The 19,181-nt window shown below is 54.2% G+C and overlaps 1 protein-coding gene across 7 annotated transcripts; it reads left to right on the top strand.

Annotated features, from left to right (window-relative positions):
* The first annotated feature begins 3,944 nt into the window (after window positions 1–3,944).
* Window positions 3,945–18,208, top strand: POGK (pogo transposable element derived with KRAB domain). 7 transcript variants are annotated; one of them, XM_045084635.1, is made up of 6 exons: window positions 3,951–4,084; window positions 5,498–5,631; window positions 10,592–10,718; window positions 11,722–11,820; window positions 13,067–14,556; window positions 16,317–18,208. In XM_045084635.1, exons 2-5 carry the CDS (start codon window positions 5,500–5,502, stop codon window positions 14,536–14,538), a joined length of 1,830 nt encoding a protein of 609 aa, XP_044940570.1. In that variant the 5' UTR covers window positions 3,951–4,084; window positions 5,498–5,499; the 3' UTR covers window positions 14,539–14,556; window positions 16,317–18,208. The 7 variants fall into 7 exon arrangements, with proteins under 7 accessions (XP_044940572.1, XP_044940573.1, XP_044940570.1 ...); XM_045084634.1 differs by having other exon boundaries at window positions 15,546–18,208; XM_045084633.1 differs by having other exon boundaries at window positions 13,067–18,208.
* The last annotated feature ends 973 nt before the right edge of the window (window positions 18,209–19,181 follow it).

Genomic DNA, 19,181 nt, shown 5'->3' with positions numbered 1-19,181 from the left:
TCTGGTGGATGAAGAAAACCACAAGGTCCCAAGGGTGTGACTGAGCCACAAGATGGAAGGAACCTGGGTCCCTAAATTGCAGCATGGAAGAAAGTCACCTGTAAACCAGGAATACCCACAAAGAGCTGTTAAATAAAAAGATTAGATTTCTATTGTTTGTGCATTTATACCTTTGGGATCTGTTTGTTACAGCAGCTAGTACTATACTAGTTATTACAATTCTCTTTCTCCTTTTTCTAGAGAAACCTCTGAGTGCTCCTTAACCCTGTGAGGTGCTTTAACCACATGCTTTTTCTCCAGGAACTTTCTAAGCCCTTTCAGGAATTGTCCAAATCAGGGTTTCCCTGACCATTTATCAAGATCTCTCAGTACTATTTTGAGGCTCTGCTGGGAAATATCTAAAGTTTAGGTGGTATCTTATCTTTTGAGGTTCCAGAACCCCAGGGAAAAGAAAGATCAAGTTGGCAGTGACTTCCCCCTCCCAGCAATTTGGTTCTTCCCTCCCAATCTAGCATTTCCATGTCCAACAGATGAAGATTTCCACCGTGAAATGGCAATTCTCCTTTCCCATGCCTCAGAGCAGCCTGTGAAGGCCAATGCTGGGAACTCTTAAGTCCAAGGTTGCCCACTGACACTGTCTCAATTAGCTATCACCATAAAAATCGTACATAAACAAGCCACCTCAGGACTTGATCATTTAAAACAAAACAAGAATCTCACATCTTCATTGGATGGCTGTGTAGAAAAGGTCTCATTCCAGAGCCTAGGTGACTAGGTGAGAGCCATGACTAAGTGACTACTTAGGAATGGTTTTGTCATGGTAGAGGACAAAAGCTCCCCGAGGTGCAAGTGGAAGCATGTGAGACCTTTCAGTATCTATGCTCAGGCTTACCTGTAGTCACATTCAACTGGCCAAAGCATGTCATATGGCCAGGCTGAGTAAAGGGCATCAAGGTCCACTCTGCACACATGAGGCTTACCAGGTATCATATGGAGATGAATTAATTCAATCTACTGCAGTCCCTGAGAAATGCAGCCATAGGAGGCTAGTAGCTATGCTTACCTAAGGTCCATGGGGCCTCTACTGAAGGTCAGAAGTGTGTATTCAGGGCACCCACGCAGCTCAGTTTGTTAAGCGATGGCCTTCAGCTCAGGTCATGATCTCGGGGTCCCGGAATCAAGTCCCGCATTGGGCTCCCTGTTCAGCTGGGAGCCTGCCTCTCCCTCTTCCGCTCTCCCTGCTTGTGCTCTCTGTCAAATAACTAAATAAAATCTTATAAAAAAAAAAAAAGAAGAAGAAGAAGAAGAAATGTTTATACACCAGGAGACACTATGAATATTTTGCGGGATTCGGGCTCTGTAGAATCCCTGACTTATGTACCACAATAAATGGAGGAAATATGAAGTCAAACCAATAGCATAATTAAAGAACCATCACTTTAACTTCATAGGTGCTCTGCTCACATTTAAGTACCTACTAATAGAAACCCATTCTATTGATCATTAAAGCCATGCACTGTCTCGAAAACAGGCTTCAGTCACTCCTCATGCAGACTAAGATCAAGTCTTAACAGGAACGGAACTGCTGAGTGATAGAACTGTGGGGAAGCTCTGACACTATCTGGCCGGTCCAATTCCCTCTTTCTGAAGATGAGGAAACACAGGCAGATACAAGCAGCCTGACTTACAAGCCACTTAAATACGAATGCCGGCCCTGTATTGTGCCCACCCCAGCACTTTGTTCCTGTGAGAAAGTTTCGTTAGCAATTACGGACTTGTACTAAGGTGGGGGCCCCATGACAGTAACTGAGATCACCGGCCGTGGGTTCCAAGTCAAGAATTCAGGGGGGTTGGGGCTCCTGGATGGCTCCGTTGGTTAAGCCTTTGGCTTAGGTCATGATCCCAGAGTCCTGCGATCAAGCCTAGTGGCATCAGCATCAGACTCCCTGCTCAGTAGGGAGCGTGCTTCTCCCTCTCCATCTCCCTCTGCCCCTCCCCCAGTTTATAGTCTCTCTCTTTCTCTTAATTTTTTTTTTTTTTTTTAAATAATGGTGACCCATTGGGTCGACCTCTTCCCAGGAAAAACCCAATCAAAGCTGCATATGAACTTCAGGGCTCTCAGCCTCTAAAACCCTAACATAATATTCCTCTTCGGTTACCTCATAACCCATGTTAATACTTTTTTTTTTTTTTGTAAGCAAGGGATGCTTATTGCCAACGATGCCCTAGTATCCTCCTTCCTGACATTCTCCACTTTTCCCTTTAAAGTAGTCCTTCCTCAGTAAGGTGAAGATGGAAATGTCAATCAACTTGAGCTAAGACATCACTCCTGCTCTAAAAATGCTAACGTCACACACAGAAAGCACTGTCATAACAGGGAGGCAAACCATAAGGGACTCTTCACTCTAGGAAACAAGCGGAATTTTGCCGGAGGGGTAGGGCAGGAGCAGGGTCACTGGGTGACCGGCATTCAGGAGGGCGCCCCAAGTAATGAGCACTGAGTCTTACATACAACTGATGAACCCCTAAATTCTACCCTTGAAACCAACACCCGATATGTTAAGTAAATTGAATTAAGTAAAAAGTAATAAAAATTCACAAATAAAAGTAGCTGTTCATGAAAACAAACAAGAAGTGCTAACATCCTCTTCTCTCCGGACATTTGAGTCATGTTCTTTGTCCGTCCGTTAGACGTTTCTCATATCGTATGTCAGGCCGTGTAAGACCCGCACAGCTCCACGCAGCCGGTCCCCGCACGGCACAGAGGAGTGACCTTCACGTCGAAGTCCATAGAAATGGCCGCAAAAACCGGGGGAGAGAGATTTTCCCAGCGGCTGCTTAGATCACAGGCACAGTCTGCCAAGTCTGAGGAAACCCTCCCTGACCAAATGTTGGTCGCACGGAGCCGCCCCCTCCACCAGGCCTCCGCCTCGGGCGGCCCCCGTGCCCCTCCCCCCACAGCCGGAGAGCCGCGCGGCGTCCGTCCACGCAGACCCCCGCCGGGACGTCCTCCCGAAGCCTCGTCCCGACCGACCGCCGCTCCCGCGAGCTTCCAGCCCGACGCCCCACGCCGCCCGCGGGCCCCGCGGCCCCAGCTCGTCTCTGCCGCTTCCGAGTCGAGCCCGTCTCGCCCCCCGCGTGGTCGTCTCCACGCCGGCTTCGTATTTCTGAAGAAAGCCCTCCTGTCCGTCTTACCACACGCGCCGGGATAACTGTTTTCTTTCACGACCCCCCAACAAAAACCCAGACCCCGAGTCTTTTTCCGGAGCGGGACGGGCTCCGGGGCTCGCGCGCTCCTCGGCCACAGCGCGGTCGTCGGGCGCCCCGCGGCACCGCCTCCCCGGCGGCCTCCTGCACCGCCCCACGCGGGCGGCCGACGGCGGCGCCTCAGGAAGTTCCTTCCCGGCGGCCCCGGAGCTCCGCACCCGCGCCGGCCCGCGGCCCGCGGCCCGCCGGGCTTCCCCGAAGGCCCCGACCCCCTCTCGGCCGCCCCACCCCTCGCGGGTCCGCCCTTCCCGAGGCCCCCCGGGAAGCTCGGCGCCGGCGCCTCGGGCGCTCCCGCAGCCCCGGAGGACCCGGCGGGCGCCTCTCAGCCGGCGAGAGCAGAAGCCCGGGCCCCGCGGCCTCCCGCCGCCGAGGGCGCACACGGCGCGCGGAAGCCGACGGCGCGCGGAAGCCGACGGCGCGCGGGGTGGGGGTGGGGGCGGGGGGAACCGAGAGCGCGGCGGGCGCGGCGGCGCAGGCCGGTCCGCGGGAGATGCGGCGAGGGTCTGGCGCTCGGCCCGGAGCTCCGCGACGCGCCGAGCGGCCGGAAGCTGCGCGGGGAGGAGGGTCCGGAGCGGCCGCGGGCGCCGTCCCCCCGCGCCGCCGCGGCCGCTGACATCAGCCGCGCTCCTCCCCTCGCTCCCAACACCCTCAGCTCGCGGCCGGACCCTCCTCCTCCCACCACGTGTCCTCCCCGCTCCCTCCCGAGGGGGCCGCTCGCACGGGAAGCCGGAGAGGCGGCGGGGATGGCGCTGTGACAGCGGGGCCGGAGCCCTCGGCGTCTCCCCCCGCGGCCGCGGCCCCGCGCCCCGGCCGCCCGGTGAGTGCGCGCGGGCGGCGGGCGGGCGGGAGGCCCGGGGTGGCGGGGCCCTTCCCGCGACTCCGGGGCGGCTCGGCGGCGGCGGCGGCGGCGGGGGCGCGAGGCTGCAGCGGCGGCGGCCGCCACCGTCTTTGTTGCGGGCCCGCCCGGGTGGCAGGCGGCGCCGGCTCCCGGCGCCCGGCAGGTGCGCCAGGGCGGGGAGGGGGCCCGGGCGGGGAGGAGGGCTGGGCCGCGGCGGGAGGCGGGGGCGGCGGGGGCGCTCCCGGCGCGGGACCCGGGAGAAAGGGAAATGGGACAAGATGGCTGGAGAAATCCGAGCGCGCCCGGGGGCGCGGCGGCCGCGGGCGGGGCGCGGGGGCCGTGGGCGGGTGGGCGGCGGCCCCGGCCGCGGGCGCCTCGCGAGGGGGACACCGCCGCTGCCGGGCGGTGTCACCTCTGCCCCCACCTCTTGCCCAGGAGCGGGCGGGGGAGGCCGCGGCCAAGTTCGGGCCCCAGCTCCGGAGACCTGAAACCCGGTCCGCTTGCCCCAGACCCGTCGCGTTCGCCCGTCCTGTTTGGAAATCTCGAAAAAGCACACTTGGAACTCTGGAGGCCTCTTTTCTTTGGAAGCCGGGTTGGCTGCGGCCCCCAGGATGCACGCTCACTCACACCTAGCAATTGCCCGCGCCCCTAGAGGGCAGGAGCGCGGCCCTTTGTACTGGCCTGCTGTTCTGGCCCGAGAGTGTTTGCGGCCCAGAGGCATTTCCCTGGGGGGCGGGGGGGGGGCGGGGTCGCAGATAAGCTGCACCTTCTTGGGGATCCAGGCACACACCGCGCTACGTGTCACTGAGTCTCGGGCAGAATGACTGTTTTCTGCACCAGCTCACGGCAGAATCTTTGGCTTTGGAAAGCCCAGGTGATGGGTATCCCGGGCCCACCAACCCTCCTGATGCTAATCTGGCCCGTAGACGCACCTGGTTGAGGAAGTGTCCTATCTGGATCCAGACACCTTGGTGGGTGTCCCCTTTCCTGCCACTGATTTCATGTCTGAGCGGCGCCGGCTGTGAGAAAGTTCTGTCGTTCACAGCACTCTTGAAAAACCTCTTCCAGGAATGTTTACCCACCGGCCTGTTCTGCCCCTGGGTCTCTACAGAACCAGTCTGGTCTCTTCCACAGGTAGCTTTTTTAACTATCTGAAGGCAGTCGGCTGTGCTATCTGCCTGCAGCCCCTCTTCTCATAATTAAATATGTCACCTTCCAGCTTCCTGGTGCTTTTCCTAAATCCCTTCCTCTCCAGGCCTGACTCCATTCCTTCCCTCCCTCCAGCCTGAACAGGGCTCGGGGCTGAGAGGTTTGTGCACACTAAGCCACCCCCATCCTGGGTTTTGAAGAGTTCACACCAGCGCCTTGATTTTTCTCAACTGAATCTTGCAGACATGGAGTCCACAGCCTACACTCTCAATCTGACCCTAAAAGAAGAAGAAGAGGAAGAAGAGATTCAGAGCCGGGACCTGGAGGATGGCCCCACAGATATGCAGAAAGTCCGGATCTGCTCCGAGGGTGGATGGGTAAGTGAGAAGGTGTGGGGTCCGCACAGCTGGGAGGAGAGAAGCAGGCCTGGGAGCCAGGCTTGTTTTAAGTCTCCTCCTAAGGCAGGCATAGGAAGTAAAAATAGCCCAGCCCAGCCCGGTATGTTTGCATTCCTGAGAAAACAGTCCTGTGGCTTTAAAAGGCACTGTGGAGAATGGAAGAGCCGGTTATAGGAATGGTCTCTTATCATCATTCGGATTGGAAATCCAAGAGGCAGAGAGCTGATCTCTCTGCTGTTCCCCCTGAGTCCCCTGTATCCTGCTCAGTGCCAGGCATGGTGCAAACCAGCTACTGAACTGCCGGGCTTGCTGATCTCTGGTAAAGAAAAAAATTATCCTGACGCTTGTGAAGATGATAAAGAAGGCTATTCAGGACTATTGCGATAGGTGTCAAGACTGTTGCAGTAGGAAAGAGAGCTGGGGCTCAACACGGAATACAGTGAGACCAGCGGGGATTTCTAGCCAAGGAGCCAGAGCGGAGGGGTCAGTGGACGGAAAGTTACTCAGGGGAGATATCAAGAATAGGGGGATTCTTGCTAAAGGCCGGGCTGGGCAGGCTGGGGAGCCCGCATGGTGGCCTGGCGGAGAAGAGGGCTCAAGGAACCTGACTGAGTTTGGGAAGGAGAGAGTCTGCTGCTGGTGGAAGGGACCCCTTTGAAACAAGACTTGGGATGTTGAGCTGACATGCAGAGAGCTTCGGGACGGGAGGCCAGTTGGTTCTCTGTGACCGCCGCTCGTGATAGCATGCACAGGGGAGCTGCATTTCCAGAAGAGTGTGGTAGAATTAGAGTGAATTTAGAAAAAAGTGAATGCAGCACAGTCCATCCTAACCCCAGCCGGCCCGCCTGTGGCAGGTCTCAGTTGTGGCGCAGCGCGTCTGTGGCCTTGTGCCATGGGAGCTTCTGGACATTTCAGGGGGGAAATGTAGGTGTAATGGGTGTTTATTGTTATGCTTGGGTGTGGTTATTCACAGTACATACTAGACATCATGCCGTTTGGGCACAAACGGTGAAAATCTTAAACATGCAACAAATTGACATTCCTTTTCCCTGCTTAGTTTTATATGTCAACGTTATCAGTAGCCACTATATTCTTTGTTTCCAGTAAGAGATCTGTATTCCTAGAATCCTAGTCCTCCCAAATGTCCAGTTTGGCTCCTCTCCCACACAGGAGAACTGGGGAGCAGAGGGGTTATCTACTCTGCCCCAGGGATACACATGTGCACTGGTATTTGGTCTTAAAAATGCCTCTTGAGCTGGACCCTTAAAAGTAGTGCGTTTTGTTGTGTGTACGTTATACCTCAATCAAAAAAGAAAAGAAAAACAATACAGCACCAGGCCCTGGGCTCATTGTCTGGCTGTCTAGGCCGCACTGCCCTTGTCTTTTTGTGGTGTTCTCTCTGCCTGTCCCAGCCTCCTCCCTGGTTCTGCTCCCCCATGGCCGGGGAGACTTGGGAGGACAGGAGTCAGTCCCATCTAGCCTGGAGTGAGACCTCAAGGCAGGAGAATCCTTGGGCTTTAAGGCTTAATCGGCCAACCCAGAACATCTAGGTAGCGTGGATGGGGCCTCACTCGGGCTGGAGAACTCAAGAGGCTCTCAGCAGAAGGCAGGCATGCCTTCTTGAGCAGTGGGTAGCTTGACTCCCAGACCTGCCCCCTCCTGGGGACATCTGGCAATATTGGAAGACATTTTGGGCTCTCGTGACTTGGGTCAGCTGCTAGGGAGAGACCAGGGACACTGCTGAACACCTATAGTGTGCAGGACAGCCCCCCGTCATCCATCAGTGCTGAGGCTGACAACCTGGCGTTAGGGTATTAAACGAGGGAGAGAAAGGAAATGAATCTTCCTTAGATAGGTAGTTGGGTTGTAGAGAGTGGGGTTAGGGCGATCAATAAAAGCCTTTCCGATGTAAGACCTGTGCTATGTATTAGGATAACATTTCATAGGAGACTTGGAGTTTCAAGGAGAGAAAAGGAAAAAATCTTTCATGAATTGAGTGGCAGTGGCCAAGGAAAGGGAGGAGGCCTGCACTCCAGACACAAGGAGGCCCGAGCAGGAGCCCCAAGAGGAAAGCTTGTGGGCAGAGTTGGGAGCAGCTCCCGCGACTCAGTGGCCTGCTGAGAAGCCTGGGCTTTGGGATCAGACTCTAACTTGGTGACTGCCAGCCAGGTACAGAGCAGCTGCTTCCTCACCATAAAGGTAGGGTAGTGGGTCCCATTTCTTTATGTTATGTAAAGGATTCCATAAGATACTTAAACGTGTAAGAGGGACTGCCCCTGGTGCCCGGTGTCCAGCAGACCCTCTCCCTGTGCACCGGTCACAGCCCTTGGCCCTGAGCTCCCTGCCACCTTCGCTGCGTGGTTCTGCCGCGTCCTCAGCGAGGCTGTGTGGCGTCTCCGTGCTGCCTGACGGTGACCCCTGGAGGGGCACTGGACGCCAGCTTGCCGGCAGAGCAGGGCCGCACACAGCCGAAGGAGAGAACGTGTCTGAGGTGTCCTGCTGTTCTGAGGAGAGGGAAGGGGACAGGGATTGAGGGTCCCTACCTGGGAGGCCGGAAAGGGTGTCTGGGCGTTGGACACAGGCTGCCTGATTTCTGAGTGTTGCCCAGGGCCGGCCCTGTTTACCTTCTGCTGTGCTCAGCCCGATGAAAAGCCTCTGGGGAGAAGGGAGGCTGCGCCACGGGGCCTGGCTGAAGGCTCGCCCCGTTCTCACAGAGGCTCGCTGTGAAGGGACTGTCCAGCCACGGTACTGTGTGTCTCTGGAGCATAATGTGGGCTTGTTTGAAGAGCCTCTGGGCATCAGTTGTATGAGGACATGAATCTGGCCCCAGCCAGCCTCCAGCTACCTTCTCGGGGCTTCAGGGCTCCTGATGTTCTTACCAGGCCGGGGACAGGTTACCTTTGTGAGTATCGCTAGACCCTCCGAAATGACAGGCTTAGCCAGTCCTGTGTCCCGTTTCATCAGCACAGGGAGGAGGACTATAAATAGGTATGGCCTAGATCTGGAATTTCCTAGGGAGAGAAGAGGCCAAAGAGAGAGTTGTCCCGAAGCCTGGGGAATGGGAAGGGGCGGGGTGGGAAAGTCCCGGCTGCCTGGCTTTCCAGACCGATGAAGCCCGAGGAAGACCCAGCGATCCGAGCCCTTTTCCCTTCTAGTATTTCACGCGTACTTCAAAGAGGAGGCTAGGTTTTGTGACAGACAACATTTCATAATTCTTTGAAGCCGTTCTGAGTGGAACAAGAGAAGGGAAAATCGGATATTGTTTGCTTAAATCACAAACACATTGTTCAGTGATTGCGATCTACAAGAAGTGTCCTAAGTGTGGGGAGATGGGCTGGGCATAGGTTTGCGCTGAGCGAACTTGTGTTCCAGCGGGAGAAGCGGACACGGGACCCGGAAGAACTCTGCGTTGTGATGAGGGCCGCCCTGCTGTTGAGCTCAGAGCGCCACGGGAACGTGTAGGTGGACACACAGCCTGGGGCAGGGCGGGCTTGCTTGGGTGTTAGCCAGGCCGGGAGTGGGGAAGACCTCGGAGCCCGGGGGCGGGGGGAGAGCCACGTGCAGGGACCTGAAAGGTCAGGGTGTGTTTTGCTTGGGACCTGCAGGCATGGAGTCCCGCTGTGCGCGGAGGTGGAACAGAGTGGAGAGCTGGTCACCGGGGAGGCCACTTTGCTTTGTAGGGTCTGGAGCCTGGAACCCAGAGAGTGCTCGGTCCAGACCTAGTGCTGCCGTTCATTGGCTGTGTGACTGTGACTGACAACAGGGCCTCTCTGAACCCATTTCCTCCCGGATTAAATGGGGTTGTTGGAGAAAACAGATGAAGCAGTTACAGGGCCTGTCCTAGGAAGTGCTCCCTACATAGAGGGTGCCCTGGGAGTGGGAAGGGGGGACGTGGACTTTGGGAGTAAGGAGAAATGCCAGTGTCCAAGTGACTGAGGGCTGGACACCCAAAGAAGCTACAGGCTGTGCAGACACTAATTTTCTAAGCTGATGAAAAACGGTCTCATAATCACTCAAGCTCTGGACTCAGCCTTGGGGAATAGCTTTGAAAGCCACAATACAAAGGAACCAGCCTGAAACCCAGTGATTTCTTTACCGCTGACATGATGAACTTCAGAGTAGGACTTTGAGTGGCTGAAAGGCACAGCACGATAAAAAGAAGAGCGCACAGCTGAGTGGACGAGAGGCCGCTGGGTCGGCGGCCCGGCTGCCCTTGGGGGCCAGTGCCCATTCCCACCGCTGGGGCGGGGGCAGTGCGAGAGGAGTAGAGCAGCCTTCTCCGTCCTTAGGGCTTTCTGCGGAAGGTCTAGGCATGAAAGCAAACCAGTTTGCTCCAGTATCTCATTACATAAATTTAAGCTCTAATTAGCTCTTCTTGCCTCCTCCTCGTGCTCTTGGAGATTAGAAAAGGCCAAATGAGGCCTTCTCGCTCACTGGCTCCTCCTGGGCTTTGGGTTCTGAGTCAAATGGTAGGGCTGGTGCCCCTGGAAAGGAGAACGGGGCGCAGGAACACGTCCACACTCCAACCCTGGGCCAGGGATCTGCCGACTCCAGGAAGGCAGGGGCTGGCTGGGCCTGTTGCATGGGTGCGGGGTTGACTCAGGGGGTTTGGGGCAGTTGCTCCGGGGCCTGCAGTGGGGGCTGAGCTGGGATCAGCTGTCCCTGCCGCATGTGTCCCAGCCTGGTGATCTGGTGATCAGTGCTGGGAAGCTTTTCTTCTCGAGGTGCTGCTCTCCTGATCTGTGGACCGAGGCAGTAGTAGACACTCGGCAGGGCCCATGAGACCTGGGCCGTGTGCTTGTTTTGCCTCTAGTAGCCTAGCAAGTGTGGACAGAGCATGTCCCACAGGTCACGGCCCCTCCCCTGTGAAATGAAGGTATGTGAGTCTGTATCTGCATGTGCCTATTAGTTGTTGAGAAAGGCCTGTTCCCTGTTTCAGGTGCCCGCCCTATTCGATGAGGTGGCCATATATTTTTCCGATGAGGAGTGGGAAGTTTTGACCGAGCAACAGAAGGCCCTCTACCGGGAAGTCATGAGGATGAATTATGAAACTGTCCTGTCCCTGGGTAAAGCTTTGTTTTCCTTTGTCTCCTGGAAGCTCGGAGCCCAGAGAGTTGTTCCCATGTCTCTTCTCTGGTGTGTCCGACAGCCCTTTCTCCTGAACGTGGACTCTGTCTCCTCAGTGCCTCTGCCCATTTAATTTCTGGTTTTTGATGTAGGCAGGACATAAATATTGTGTCGTCCTACCCAGCAACTTGTGCCGGCTCTCCGGACTCTGCTTATTCAACCCAGGCATTCACATTAAAACGTCATAACCTGGGGCCTCTGGGCAGCTCGGTCGGTTAAGCATCAACTCTTGATTTCAGCTCAGGGCATGCTCTCAGGCTCGTGAGATCAGAGCCCCGCATCAGGCTCTGTGCTCAGTGCGGTACCTGCTTAGTTTTCTCTCTCTCTCTGTCTGCCTCTGTCTCTTTCTCTCCCTGGCCCTCTGCCCCTGTACCATGTACCACGTGCACATGCGCTCTGTCTCTCAAATAAATAACTAAAACTTAAAAAAAAAAAAAAAAAAAAAAGACAAGACCAGACCTCGGAAATGTCAGCACAGGTCTGGGCCTGTGTTTCATAGATTCCTTAGGAGGGAAGGCTGGTCTCCTTACTGCCCCGTCAGGCCTCAGCCCCTTGGGAACGTGCCCCCAAAGACTCCTTCCCTCCAGCATTCATAAGCCATGTAATAAGAACGGAGCCAGCTGGGGACATTGCCTAGTCCACGCATATATGTTCCAGAATGTTCGTCCGCCCACTTCCCCACTCCACGCGGTTCGTTTTGTTGTTGTTGCTGGGACCAGCCCTCGCCAGCAGAGATCCATCAGTTCCCTTGGACAGACATACTTCCTATCACATCTTTTCTTTAAATACCCCTGAGCCCCTTTCCCCCATCTTTTGTACATTTCCACATCGAGAACGGCTTGTGCACGGGAGGGTATTCCTCAAGTATTATAAAATACTTGTTTCGGCGGTGCTGTGAGACAGTAACACACAGCTGTTGCCTGTTTTATTTCCTGTAAACAGAATTCCCATTCCCTAAGCCAGACATGATCACTCGGTTGGAAGGGGACGAGGAGTCTCAGAATTCTGACGAGTGGCAGCTCCAAGGAGGACCTTTGGCAGGTACAGCTAAAGCACTCCAGCGTCCGTCCAGTGGGAACACGGTGAAGCTGGAGTTTCTTTCCATATACGTGGTGTGGGTGTTTGAGAGTAAGGCAGGGTTATGAGGCAGGAAGATGATGGGCTTTGGGATTTTAGAATCTTCTTGCCAGTGCTGCGTGACCTTAGGCCACTTCATTCACCTCTCTGAGCCTCCGTTTCTTCCTCTGTGCACTGTGGGTAACAATGGCAGTGTGCAGCGTGCAGGAAGCACCTAGAAGCTTCTGGCGTGTGGCCCAGAGCACGTCCTGGGTGAAGGAGGTCCCCTCGGCAGTGCAGCACGTACCTCTGAAGACCAAGGAGGATAATGTCACAAAGCACGTGGCCAGCGTTAACCTCCCCTGGTTTCTGGTCCATTCCACCTTGGGTAGGAAAAGCGGGAGCAGATGCAGTACATATGTGAGCAAGTGTGTCTGAGACGCTCACGGTCCTTCGTCAGGCGCCGTAGCTAGGAGGGTAGTAGTTGGTAAAGACAGGTTTCGAGCAGCCAGTGGTTTTACTCACCTTCTCTCTCTAGCTAAGAGTCTAAAATGCCATAGTTCATTGATTCTAAGACATTCCTCTGCCGCCACTTTGTTAATATCTCTGAAATTAAGAACGCCTGTTAGAATTAATGGCATTTTCCCCCCTTTTTAATGGTGTGTCTTGCAACAGGTGGCATCTGAGTTTTGGTGAGAAAGGATAATTTTCCCAAGCACTATTTGGTTTCTGTGACCACCTTCTAAATAGACACATACAGTGAAACCCAGTTCTGACGTTGGTGGGAAGGAACTAGTTTTCTGCCTTAGAGGCTTAACTGTGCTAAGTATGGTTTTGCTGTAGGTTTTCTTGGTTTAAGGGGTGTGAATCGGACCATGATGCATCTAAATTCTGTATTGTATTATGGTGTGTGGGTTATATTCGGTTTTTCAGAAACAAAAAAGTATTTGGACCCAAACATGGCCCACAAAACAGCTAATGGCGTGACCCACGTTGGGTACCTGTATTCAGTTCCCGACTCTGGCCCTTTCGAGCCCACCGACCTGGATGTATTCGCTTCTGGTCGTCCGGGAATTGGCAGATGAGGAAGGGCTTAGGGATGCTGTCTGTTTTAGAGTTACTGCTCGGGTGACCCTCAGGCTAAGACCTTCCCGGCATCGACCCCATGCCGGGGATAGGCCGGAGGTCCCGCTAAGTGCTGTGCTCTCCGCCCCTCCCCGTTTGTCCGCAGAACCCGAGGAGTCGGAGGTCAAGGCCGCGGACTGGGCAGGTCCCGTGAGCGCCGCCTCGCAGTTTCCCCAGCCCCAGCCCCTGGACGGGCTGGGCCTGCGGCTGCCCCGCGACCTCACGGAGCTGCCCGAGTGGAGCGAGGGCTACCCCTTCTACATGGCCATGGGCTTCCCGGGCTGCGAGCTCTCGGCGGACGACCTCGCCGGCAAGTTCCAGTTCAGCCGGGGCATGCGGCGCAGCTACGACGCGGGCTTCAAGCTCATGGTGGTGGAGTTCGCCGAGAGCACCAACAACTGCCAGGCCGCCAAGCAGTTCGGGGTGCTGGAGAAGAACGTCCGCGACTGGCGCAAGGTGAAGCCGCAGCTGCAGAACGCGCACGCCATGCGCCGCGCCTTCCGCGGCCCCAAGAACGGCCGCTTCGCCCTGGTAGACCAGCGAGTGGCCGAGTACGTCAGGTACATGCAGGCCAAGGGCGACCCCATCACCCGCGAGGCGATGCAGCTGAAGGCCCTGGAGATCGCGCAGGAGATGAACATTCCGGAGAAGGGCTTCAAGGCCAGCCTGGGCTGGTGCCGGCGCATGATGCGGCGGTACGACCTGTCCCTGCGACACAAGGTGCCGGTGCCGCAGCAGCTGCCCGAGGACCTGACGGAGAAGCTCGTCACCTACCAGCGGAGCGTGCTGGCGCTGCGCAGGGCGCATGACTACCAGGTGGCCCAGATGGGCAACGCCGACGAGACGCCCATCTGCCTCGAGGTGCCGTCGCGCGTCACGGTGGACAACCAGGGCGAGAAGCCGGTGCTGGTCAAGACGCCCGGCAGGGAGAAGCTCAAGATCACGGCCATGCTGGGGGTCTTGGCGGACGGGCGGAAGCTGCCGCCCTACATCATCCTGCGGGGCACGTACATCCCGCCCGGCAAGTTCCCGAGCGGGATGGAAATCCGCTGCCACCGCTACGGCTGGATGACGGAGGACCTGATGCAGGACTGGCTGGAGGTGGTGTGGCGGCGGCGGACGGGCGCGGCGCCCAAGCAGCGCGGGATGCTCATCGTCAACGGCTTCCGCGGCCACGCCACCGACTCGGTCAAGAGCTCCATGGAGAGCATGAACACCGACATGGTGATCATCCCCGGCGGCCTGACCTCGCAGCTGCAGGTGCTGGACGTGGTGGTCTACAAGCCGCTCAACGACAGCGTCCGGGCCCAGTACTCCAACTGGCTGCTGGCCGGCAACCTGGCGCTCAGCCCCACGGGCAACGCCAAGAAGCCGCCCCTGGGTCTCTTCCTGGAGTGGGTCATGGTCGCCTGGAACAGCATCTCCAGTGAGTCCATCGTCCAGGGCTTCAGGAAGTGCCACATCTCCAGCAACTTGGAAGACGAAGATGACGTCCTGTGGGAGATCGAGAGCGAGCTTCCAGGAGGCGGGGAGGCGCCCAAGGAATGCGAGGCGGAGGCGGCAGCGGAGGGCAACTGACCTGAGGGGAGAGCCCAGGTAATGGGGGGCCCCGAGGACCACTTGGCGCCTCCAGTGACAGCCTCTTCGGGTTCCCCAGACACCCCTCCTCTTGCCGCTACTGTCTCCTGTTCCAAGAGCTCTCTAGCCTGGGGTCAGGGCGCCACCGACACCGGGCCACGGGCTTCTCCCTGACATCAGCCTGCGGTTGCCTGGCTTATCTGTGGGTGTTGGACCGGAAGCGCTTGTACCGTACCTAAAATGAACAGAGTCAGCTACCAGAATATTTCCTCTGAGCGCCGTCCTGCGCGAATTGTTTGGGCCTGGAAGGATATAGTCTGACGTTGCTCATTCAAGCAAAAAGTTTTGTCCTGAAGCCAACTTTTCTTCTTTCCCTTATAAATCATGTGGAGCATTTAGGGCCGGGTTATGTTATCTGATGCCCTTGGAGCGACTGTGCTCCCTTTCTGGGGCCTGTAGGGCCGTCATGGGGGAGAGCAGGGTGCTGTGGGCCTCGGCTCTCCGTCCCGGAGTGGTCCGCAGAAGCCCACTGGGGCGTGAGAACGGTAGCTTAGGCTTGCTTTTCCCTAGGAATTCAGAGGTGTTTTCGAAGGTCATCTTCGTCTCCTAGTGACCTTCACGTGGATGGAGGGAGCAGTTGCAGTAATTTCTTGTAGTCCACTGACGTCTGAAGGGAGAAATTTCTAAATTGAATCTTTGCACCAAAAAAAGAAAACAGGGCACATATCTAGGACTACAGTGAGTAAAGTCCAAGGACTAGGACAATAGGCCTGGAATTTTCAGAGTTGAATATAGAAGGGGAGCAGCTTTAAGAGGAGGCGGGGGGTGGGACTGACAGATGACACCGGTGACGGTTCACCAAAGTGAACCAGTGGAGGGGAGCCTCCACCCCCCACCCCCACCCCCCGCCACCTACACAGCTCGAGATGAGGGACCAGCCCACCAGGGACAGATTCATTTTACCCTCTTGCTTTCATGTGCCTAATGGTCAGTTCATTTGTTTGCAGAGACACAGTTCAGTATGAAAGATCATCCCTGCTTTCACCGTCGACCTAAAACTATTTTGAGGGTCTTGGTCCTTCTGTAGCGCAACTACCTGGTTCCGTCCTCCTTGCTTTTTTCTCGAAGCAAATGCTGACAAGTCTTGCGGCCCGAAGTCCAGGAGCGACTCCGTCTCCGCCCTGCCCCCAAACCCAAGTGTACTCATGCTGCTGGACGCCAGGGCGGTGCTGAGACCCTCGGTGACCGTGGGCCCGGGAGGGGTTCTTACTGTTGCATTCGAATCTCCGAAACTGCTTTCCCCCGCCTCGTGTCCCCTTCCCTTTCCCTCCGCGAACTTTGCCCCCCTTTTCTGCTAACCACTATACAAATCACACTTGGGCTTATGGGTTTTCATTCTTTTCTCATCTTAGCTTTTTTTCCCCTTTTAGGCATTTTTTAAATTTCCTAAGCTCTTGCTACCAGAAGAGGAAAGGGAGGAGACAGGGCTAGGCTGCAGCTGGGAAGGTAGGCGTGTACGCCTGCTATCATTCGTGACTTCTTGCCCGGCGGGACCGCCAGCAGCCCTCTGTACGGTGTCTGCCGTCTGGTGAACGGAAGACGTGAGGGAAGTAGTTAGGGATGTCAGTAAACAGGAGATTTAGGAGGGGACAGATGGGCATAAAATTGCCCTTTCCTCATCTGTTCGGAAATCTGACTAATGGAATAATTATGTTCGTTAAAATGTATACGATTTCTAAAATCCAAGGGTTATTTCACACTGAGGTTCTGTTTGCCAGCAAATGGAACTATTTGAAACAGGTGAGGAGGAGAATCCTCGAGAATATTCCTCAGTGTGGATGCACAGGGTGCAGCAAAAGGCCACAGGGCTCTGGACAGCAGCCTGTGTACCCTATCCTGTGACATAGCCCAGCCCCGCTCCCCATCCACAAAGTGTCAGAAAAGGTGTCTGGGACCCTTGATTTCAGCAGAGACGATGATTAGAGAAGAAATGGCTTCTGTCTCTCTCTCTCTTTTTTTTTTTTTTAAAGAGACTAATCCATGTGTCCATCAAAAAAAACAAAAAACAAAACAAAACCTGTAAATATGAAGGAACAAAGGTATTTCCTGGAGAAGAGACCATTTATTCAACACCAACAAGAGACTCAGATGGGCCCAACTCTGCTGGTGTCTGTCCTTTCTGTGGAGCAAACCTCAAGTCAGTGTTTTCTTTTGCCTTTAAAAATGCTTCTAACCTGTATCCACACAGGTCAAGACTGCAGAGAAGGTTTTGTGGAAATGACTCCTTTATGTATCCCTGCCCCTCACAGATTTCCTCTTTTGGAAAAAGGAGATACTAATGATAACAAAATCCAGATACGCTGGCCTGGCGCCAGCAGATGGCTTTTCTAAAGACAAACTAGGTTCCAGGAAGATACAGGTTAGAATAAACTGTGCTGTTTTATTTATCTTCCCAATCTGATTGGCAGCTAGAATTTTTTAGGATCCTCTTTAATGGCCCCACTGTGTCGTTAGACTTGATGATAGGGCAGCACTTGGTACACAAGCTCTTGTGTTTCTCGGCTGCCTGAAGACGAAGTCACCGTAAATTATCTGCTGTCTACATGGTACGAGGCTCCTTGACTCATCTGATACTTGTTTTGTTGACTTCTTTAATATTTTTATCACGGGGGTATGAGAGGACATGGGCCTTTAGCCACAGCTGTTTCAAGACTTCTAATCTCCTTCTATCCCGCAGGAATAGATGGGAGGTCTTTGAATTTTTACATTATTACAGTAATTTGCATTCCCACGTAAGCTGTTACAAAAACATTCCTTCCAAGCTCTCTGTGCTACAGAAAACATGCCAGGACCTTATAGACAAAGCCATTGCTAGCAATGTCATTCCAATGTCAGCTCTGAATAATAGACTACCATAACCACTTTTCCTCCCTGTAGACTCAGCTCATTTATCTATTATACTGTTCTGGGCATCTTGAAACACCTATTTCTACTCAGGTACTCATTTTCCTATTAGTGATTCGCCTTTCTCGTATTTTTTAAAACCAGTTTTCCTCCAAGGGCACGGGGGGATATTTCACTTAGTTTCTGGTAACTGAGTAACTTTCGGTATGTGAATTGTTTCTCCCCATTTGCTTTCACCTGTACTGAATTCCTTGTTATCTTCAATGGCATCCAGATCCAGCTACTTATCATTCCAGAAGTTTCCATCCCCTCCACTTCGACTTAATTTATCCTCTACTGTCCTGGTTCCTGGCCCTTCCTCTTTATGTTCTGTTTTACTTGTTTCAGGAGCTTAAATGATTTTATAAGACCTAATTTTGGGTTCCTGCTTTGGAGCCATAGTTTTCTTACAGAGAAGAGCAGAAAATGGGTTCAACTCCTATTTCATTCCACCAACACCTTCTTGAGTCTCATCATCAGCTGATAGATGATGCCTTACAGGTTGCATAGCACTGGAACTTTCCTAGAGTAATGGCTCTACTGTCAGGGTTTTTCTGGGCTCATTCTTCCACTGACTTAATTATGATCTATGCTTAACGGAGTCCCAGTACAACTATTTTGCAGAACGGCTATTACCCTAGAACTACTATAGCACATATTGAGACATAGATGTACTTCCCAGTAGGTAGAAATTGACCCCGACAATAAACTTTGATAATAAAGACAATAGGCTGTCATGGTTTTATTTATTATTTACCTGCTAGCAGTGTAACTCAAACTATGAGTTACACTTTATTCTCCATTCAGTTTGGGGTGTGTGTGTGTGTGTGCGCGCGCGCGTATGTATATAATATCCTTGAATCGGAGAAGTGTCTGTTCGTGGGTTGGCAATATAAATGTTGGTGCCTGAGGACAGAGGAAAGAAATCCGATATATGTGGTTTTAAACTGAATTAAAAGTCTGGGGGTTGGCGGGCTGAAGGGAGGTCTGGCATGAAAAGCTTTTTTCTTTTAAAGATTTTATTTATTTGAGCAAGCACAAGCAGAGGGAGAGGGAGAACCAGACTCCCCACTGAGCAGGGAACCTGACACAGAGCTCGATCCCAGCACTCGGGGTGCCTGGTTTTACGTAGTGATACACCTGTAGCTAAAGGACAATTACTGAGGGTCCTGCCAGGAAAAATTAGCTTTAAGTCGGAAATTATCTCGTTTCTAACAGCTTTTTCCTCATTGGGAGAGTTATTTTTCTAAGCTCTTGGTAATAAGCAGTCACGATTTCACTCAGGATCCCAGAGTTGGCAACAGTTAAGAGTTGGAGCCAACCTTTGGTGGAACAGAGGTGTTCAAATCTTTCAGAGACTCCCTTGAAAAATCCCAAGTATCCCTCTACCTTCGATCCCACCTTTCCACTTTCCAAAATGATTCTTGAGGAAGACCGGCATGAAAAGCAGATTTTCATTTAAGCCCAAAACACATGAGAGAAAGGGTGTCCTCTGGTGGCCTGTGGTCCCACCAGAGCAGGTGACCTTGATGTAGGCAGGCCGGATCCTAGAGAGCACCAGCGACTTGCTCCCTGGAAGCCGTCACTGCGACAGGCAGCAGGACATGGCTGAGGCCCCGGCTGCTCTCCATCGAAGGACTGCATAAAGCTTTACGTCCCCGGATGTACAGACGGCCCAAAACAAAGCCACTACATTCACT

The sequence above is a fragment of the Mustela putorius genome, unplaced genomic scaffold, assembly GCF_011764305.1.
Source record: "Mustela putorius furo isolate JIRA1106 unplaced genomic scaffold, ASM1176430v1.1 tig00000785_pilon_pilon_pilon, whole genome shotgun sequence".
Taxonomy (NCBI): Eukaryota; Metazoa; Chordata; class Mammalia; order Carnivora; family Mustelidae; genus Mustela; species Mustela putorius.
The sequence above is the reverse complement of the archived record's forward strand: the minus strand, read 5'-3'. Positions and strand labels throughout refer to the sequence as shown.